The 7,504-nt window shown below is 46.6% G+C and overlaps 1 protein-coding gene across 1 annotated transcript in view; it reads right to left on the reverse strand.

Moving 5' to 3' along the window:
• Nucleotides 1-7,226, reverse strand: part of PGBD5 (piggyBac transposable element derived 5) — a 72,859-nt gene extending 65,633 nt beyond the window's left edge. The window contains exon 1 of the mRNA XM_063290432.1: nucleotides 6,538-7,226. Within this exon, the coding sequence (XP_063146502.1) occupies nucleotides 6,538-7,213 (676 nt within the window). The 5' untranslated portion in view covers nucleotides 7,214-7,226. The remainder of the gene's footprint in view (nucleotides 1-6,537) is intronic.
• Nucleotides 7,227-7,504: the final 278 nt, after the last annotated feature.

A 7,504-nucleotide genomic window follows, 5' to 3' on the forward strand; every position in this document is an offset into this window, starting at 1 on the left:
ACATGGTCAAAGCCCCCCATTCCTTTGTATATACTGTACATTGACATCACATTCATGGACAAAGAGTAGGGCTTCAATTGGATGGTCATGTCTACCATCTTGGTCTTTGCCCCCCTGTAATTAAGTGAACTTAGTCAATGGGCCCATTTACACAACATGCTTAACTGGCTCAAGGAGAGCTAACATAGGGTTGAGGGTGGGACTGCCTTTGAATCAGTCTTGACTCCTGGCCACCACATGAACAAGTCCCTGCAGTTTTCTTGGCAAGGTTTTTCAGAAGTGGCTTGCCCTTGCCTCCTTCCCAGGGCTGAGAGAGAGTGACTGGCCCAAGGTCACTGAGCTGGCTTTGTGCCTAAGGTAGGACCAGAACTCAGAGTCTCCTGCTTTCTAGCCTGGTGCCTTTAGCCCCTACAACAAACTGGTTTTCAACATGTGCTATAAATAGTTATATACAGAGCTGGGATTTGAGCCCAGAGTTCTTTGAGGTGAAACCAACCAACCTCAGTCTGCCAGGTATTGAAACCAGGGATGCGAGTGTTAACAGGGGATTAACTTTGTCTTCCTGCTGCCACCACTAAGTCCTAGAGTAACCCTGTGAAATTGGAGCCGCTGTAGAAACAATCTCTTTCCTTTTTACTGTTGACATTCAGTACACACCTGCAACCTCCATTGTTTTCCCCCAAAAATAGAAGCAAGGAGAACTACAGGAAGTAACAGCCTCCCATCACCATTTGAAGCTGGGAAAGAAGTAGAACATGGCAACTTCCCATCAACAGGGCAAGGGTGATGGAGTGCTGCCAGCATACCTGCGTAAATATTTTCCCCAAGCGAGTGCAAATGCAGCCATCAGATAACGTAGGGCTGGCCACTGTATTTCAGCACCACCTATCCTCCAGGTTTGCAAAGCTAAAATGACCTGCAATTTCCACACTGACTTCCTCCAGAATAGAAATGGCCTAATAATCGTTTTATAGAAACCTCTACAAAGGTTTTCATTATGCAGTCCTTTTTTGTTTGACTTCTGGTTTGCTCATTTTTTGCAGTATTTCCAAGCTTGCTCTGCTTTCTAAATCTGATTCTGTCAGAAAGGGTGGGCCCTTCAGGTCCCTTCTCTTCAGTGATGTCATCTAGCAGGACTGAGGCAGTGCACCTTCTCAGGAGGGGCCCCTGCCCTGTGGAACAGCCTCCCCCCTGAAATCTGACAGGCCCCCATCCTTGTAGTCTTCCGGAAGGCCTGAAAAAGCTGGCTCCTCCCGCAAGCATCTGGACAGGGTAATGCTGAAGCCCAGCAATTGTGATTGTTTATATAGTGGGGAGCATTGTTTTAGGGCACTGGGAGTTTGGGCTTACTTGGATCCTGGTTTTTATTGCTTCTTTTATGTTTTTATTGTTCTCACTGGGAGCCTCCCAGAGTTATGGTACATAAGCGGAGTGGCCATATAAGTTTCATAAATAAATACATATATACTTTATTAAATCATACTCTGGTATAAAACACTTTAACTGACAGTTGTCCTGAAAGGCATAGAGGAATATAAAGAAGGAAAATATTAGTTGAATATAAACACCTTTTTGTCATTCAGTGAGGCATGTGAAAAGATGAAAGGTGTGTGACTCAAAAGGTATCTAAATCAATTGCAAAGTATTTTTCAGACAAAAACAATATAAAATCTACACAACTTAAATTCATACTATCCTGAATGCTTTTCAGTTCTCAATGATTTTTCTAACCCCATGGTTTTACCTTATGAAGACTATTTTCTTGGACAAAAGTTTCATTGAAACTTCTGAACACAGGGACTGAGATTCAGAGGGCAAATTTTAATATTCCACAAGGAAGGAGTTATAACTAAATTTCAGAAATGGGTTGTGTTTCTCTTTGTTTACTCCTGCTCTAGGACATGAACACCTAATACAAACTAAGCTGTCTAAAACCTGTGGGGGTAGGAAACCTGTGGCTCCCTTAATGTTGCTGAGTCACACCTCCCAGCAGTGACAGCCAGCATGGCCAATTGTGAGGAATGCCAGGAGCTACAGTTCAGCAACATCTGGAGAGCCTCAAGTTACTACTCCAAAGAAAGACTGGCTTTCATAGGACCGCACAGTTCCTGAGCTGTTGCTCTACATCCTTGTCGCAATCAAGAGAATTATGTAACCACTGACTTGCCTGGCTGAGTTAAAGGAGCCTTCCCAATATAGCTAGACAGACTCCCTTTATATATTTTGATATATGCCTTGATTGGACTCTTGCCAATCCCAGGGGCAATAGGGGAAGTTTATAGAGGATATAAGGTCGGCCTACATAAGTTTCATCTTATCTGAGTTGGCCTCCTCAAGCACAGACAAACAAAATCAGGGAGTTTATTTCCTGAGCTATGTCTCATGCTTAGGGGTCAACAACTATGAAGTTCCTTGGAGCATTTAAAAAACATATTGTCCAATGCATCTTAACACAAAATAGATACAAGAGGGAAGGTTGTTGAGAAGGTGGTCACACTGCAGCCATTGACAACTCTCGAGGAAGCAGATTACCTAGACCTTTTTCAGTCAGATTTCAGGGTGGAATTTAGAACAGAAACAGCCTTGGTTGCAGTTTCTGGTGACCTGTGGCAGAACCAGGATGGGGGTTGTGCATCCATCCTTGTGCTCCTTGATCTCTCCAGCAGTTTTTTATACCATCAGTTATGGTATCCTTCTAGACCAGCTTCAGGAGTTGGTAATTGGGGGCACTGCTTTACTGTGGTTCTCTTCCTTCCTTCACAGTCAGTTCCAGTTGGTGTTGATCAGAGGTGGGGGGGATATTGCTCCCTAGACTCCCACTTTGTGGGGTATCATAGCCTTGGCCCTCTCCCCTCATTCAACATCTACATGAAACCTCTGAGGGAGGCCATCCACCAGTTTGGGGATTGCTGTAATTAGTATGCTGATGATGCCCAGTTATATCTTTCAACCCCAGGCAGGCCAAGTGAAGCTGTCAAGGTTCTATCCCAGTGCCTGGATGGGGAGAAATTGTCTCCAGCTCAATCTTACCAAGACCAAGTGGCTGTGGTTATTAGGGCCACCTAGATCCAGGGGGATTCCATTTTTGACCTGGATAGGCTAGCACTTCCCTGTTCAAGGGTGGTGCATGGTCTAGAGGTCTTCTTGGATTTACAGCTCCTGCTTGAAAAGCAGGTGGCAGCTGTGGGGAAGAGGGCCTTTGCACAGTTCCAGTTGTACTCTTTCCTGGATTAGGAGGCCCTTCAGTCAGTCACTCATGCACTAGTCACCTCACAGGTCAATTATTTAAATGCACCATACAAAGGGCTGCCCTTGAGGAGCACTCAGAAGCTTCAACTGATCCAGAATGCAGAGTTGCAGACAATGATGGGCATGCCTCAGTATGCCCATGGGACACCTCTGCTCCATGAGCTGCACTGATTTCCAACTTGCTTTCTGGTGTGGTTCAAGGTGCTGGTTTATGACCTATAAAGCCCTGCATGGCATAGGGCCCAGTTATTTGAGGGACCATCTACTCCTCTCTTGTCTAATCAGCCAATATGAGCCAACAGGATTGGCACATTCCAAGTCCCTTCAATTAAACAATGTTACCTTTCAGGATCCAGGAAGTGTGCCTTCTCGGTCATGGTGCCTGCCCTTTAGAATGAGGGCCCCTCTGGGATCTGGGTGACTCCCACTGTGATGGTGTTCCAGGGGACCTTTAAAACCTGGCTGTCCTCCCAGGCCCTGGGCTAGGGTATCTGGAGCCCTTTGTGGAGTGTGTCTGTATATGTTTTCTGTATTGTTGGCCAGATTTGCCATTTTGTTGTCTATTTTCTTTGTTCTCTATATATCTTGTTTTTTAAACCTTATTCTATTTTTTATGTTTGGAGCTACCCAGAGTTGTCCTGGAGTTGGGTGGTGCCTAAATCAAATATATTAAATTAAATAGAATACATTAAATTAAATATGATTTGGGGAGGCAATTTCCCACACTTGGATACTTTAAAAATAGCAGAGGAAAATATTACAAACTAGAGGAGAATTTTTGGAAAACAAAGCATTATTCCTCTTCAGAATTCTAATAAATACCAGACCAGTTCCAAAGAGGTGTTTATCCAAGGAATTTATAAAAATCTATTGCCTAGTATACCTCAGCAGGTGGCAGCATCTGGTTAAGCTTGTCTGGGCATGGAAGCTAAGCGGGTTTGGGCCTGTTTAGTATTTGGACAGAAGAGACTATCAAGTCTTCCAGATCTGTTGGCTAGATTTAGAAGTTTGAAAAACTTCCAGAGGAAAGCAGTAGCAAATCACTTTGTTGGCCAGGAAACCACAGATGTGTCCGTGAAAGCACTAGGAGTCAAACACAATTCAAAGGATGCTTTATTTTACTTGTCTTTATCACCTTCTATCATCCAAAAGTGTTCACTAGCTATAACTGAGCAGAATGAATGCTCAGAATAATTATGGGATTCTGCATTATGAAAATGGCAAAGCACAAAGCTAAAAATGTCAACCATCCAAACTATCACCTTCCAGTGACATCTGGTCTTGCACATGTTGTAAGATATTTTTGTTAGACCCAGTTAAGCATTGTGCATAGGCTTCTGGTCTAACTTTGACTTTCCTAACTGGTATCATTGGCAGTCTCATCTGATGTAGACAGTCAACAAGGTATATAAATTGATTCGGTGATGGTTAGATACAGCCAAGGTGAAAGCAACCAAGATCTACGATTTGTGCAGTATTGCAGAAATGCCAGAATCCTGCATCATGTGTTCTACTTTTCAGAATTATCCTTAGGGCTGATTCATGCATGCATGTATATCACTCATAATTCATTATTCAGTGACTCTTGGCTGAATATGCTTTTTTGGAGGAAAACCAGATCGTGCTGGGATGATAAAAAAGCTGGCTCTCTGGTATGTATTATATGACCATCTTGTATCCTCCTAGCAACTAAACGAGGAACATTCAATTGCAGAACTTAACCCCAAATTGTCAGACAATGAGCAAGAACTGCTTACTCTCAAACCCTGCTTTACTGGCATGTTGACTGTACTAAGAAAAAGTGATTCACTTGTCAGTTTCTGAGACTATCCAAACTCTGTTTTCCAAACCTTTCAAGATTCTTGACAATATTAAAATGAAACCAAAGAAAAGTTAGCTGAAAAGAAGCTACTTGCAGTTGTTTTCCTGACCTCTCAAAGGGATGATGGCAAAGGATGAAGAGGAATTTGTTCTGTAAGCTGGAGTACATTAGACATTCAGAGCTAGGCTGTTACATTTATTCTGAGGATCCAAACTTCCTTGCAGACACCCAAGAGATACTCACGTGTCTATGGTGCAATTAGCTAGCACAGCTCAGCAGCTGAACACCCAGGTACTTACAGTAAGAAAGTCCTGGATCTACCACAACAGCTCATATTACTTGGAAGATGCAAATTATTTGAAGTATATTTTGGACTACAGCTATCAGAATTTCCAGCAGTCCCAACAAATCTGGAGGACAACAGGTTGTGAGAAGTTGTAGTAGACAGCTGTCCCTTTGCCTGTAGTGTCACATTCCAAGACACCTTTTTGAAAAATAAATCTCTAGACCAGGCAGCTCAGTAGCCCAAGATTTCTGCATTTCAGAATCTATCCAACCCATTATATATTTGCAACTGCCCAGAGTCCCCCACTGGGGGAGAGGGGCAGTAATATAAATCTAATAAATAAATAAATAAATTACTTTTGAGGATCTGCAAGATTTCAGTTCAGTAGATTTGGGTGCACAGCATAGAGTGTTTCCCACTCCTCCATTTTCTATCACTGAATTGTATTCACTTGGACTTGAAATTTCGGTAATAACAGTGACTGGCATTGGCAAGAGATCTGCCTCCTTCTTGTGCTTGCACAATTTTCTATCATAAAGGAGTCTGCCCTGAAGGGCTACAATTAATACCCCAGAATTTTGGAATTGAGGACCCTGTTTTTCCACAAAGCATAGCTTCTCCACGAACCCCCTCTTGACTCTTTCCACTTACAGAAAAAGAGCAGAGACAAAACAATCACTCCAGTGCAACAGGGGGTCACCAGAGCTAGCTGCCCTACTGTGGAAATCAAGTGAACACAACCCTTTAAAGCAGCCATCCCCAATCCAGTGCCCTCCAGATGAGTTAGGCGACTACTACCAATGGTCAGCCACCATGACTATCGATCACGGAGCCAAGAGTGATGGTGGTGAGAGTCCAAAGCATTTGGAAGGCGCAGGAGTGAGGGAAACTGTTTTAAGGAAAGGACTACTTCTTATACGCGATGGGGAGGAGCAGTCTATCCCAGCATTGAGCCCGGGTATCTTTCCTAACCCAAAGATTCTCTTCTGAGATGGAGTTCCGGGATTCTTCTTAAGTCTTGGGATGGGGGTCGGGGAGGGGCGACCCTCGCTGCCTCGTTTCGTGAGCCCCACTTTCTCCCGCACTCCCCCGAACAGGAGCCCTCCTTCTGCAGCACACGCCCAGAGACCCACATCCTGAGTCACCCCGCCAACTCATGCACGGACGCGGGCCGGTTTACCGCTGCTATCCTTGAAGGAAGGGGTCGGGGTGTTCCACAGGCTCTGGCTCCAGCCCCTCTCGCCTTCCTCCTCCTCCCGCTGCTGTCGCTCCGCGGGACCCAGGAAACTCGCCTCCAAGCCACCCAGCACTTGCGGCGGCGGCTCTTCCTCCTTCTCTTCCGCGGCCGACGCCTTGGAGCCTGGGCGTCTTCCAGTCCTGCCCCGATGGCTGCGTCCTCCCTCGGGGGTTTCGCCCTCCTCCTCCTCGTCCTCCTCAGAGGCAGAGCGGGAGTCCGCGGTGGTGCTGTAAAACGGGTTGCCGCTGCTGTCCTGGCCCGATTCCCCGAAGACGTCGTCGGAAATTTGCAGGCTTTCGTAGCGGCAGCGAGCCGCCTCTAGCAGGGACAGCGCCTTGAGCCGCTGCCCGCCGCCGCCGCCGCCCTCCGCCATCATCTCGACTGGCGGCGTCAGCAGCCGCCCTCGCTCGGTCGGATCCTCCGGACGCAGGCAGCAACCCAGCAGCAGGAGCGGCTCGGTCACCGAAGGAGGCAAGCAAGCTGGGGAAACCTCGGCTCCGCCACCGCTTTCTCCTCCTCCACCGCCTCCGCCACCTCGGAGTCCAGCCTCCCGCTCTCCCCGGCACAACCCGCCCCTGTGTGTGTGCAGAGCCATGGGTGGAAGCAGCCAGCTTAACATCTCTCCCAGTGCCTCCTCATCTAGCCAATTACAGCTGCAGTCCTAAAATGGGAGGTGGGGTTTTATGAGCGCTCCCGACACCCTGAGACCACCCACTCCCCGCCTCCAAGTGGGAAGGTCTCCGCCGTTTAAAACCACAGGGTTGGTTTTGAGGAAGACGAAATGCTGCGCAAAGTGCACTGATCCAACGCGAGAAGGTTGCAAGTGGCCAATTAACTCCGGGCCAGGAGCTAAGGTGCCCTCAAGCACTTTCCCGGCTCTCCGCGGGATCTACCTTGGGAAGACAGACGA

Source organism: Candoia aspera, chromosome 1 (genome assembly GCF_035149785.1).
Source record: "Candoia aspera isolate rCanAsp1 chromosome 1, rCanAsp1.hap2, whole genome shotgun sequence".
Lineage (NCBI taxonomy): Eukaryota > Metazoa > Chordata > Lepidosauria > Squamata > Boidae > Candoia > Candoia aspera.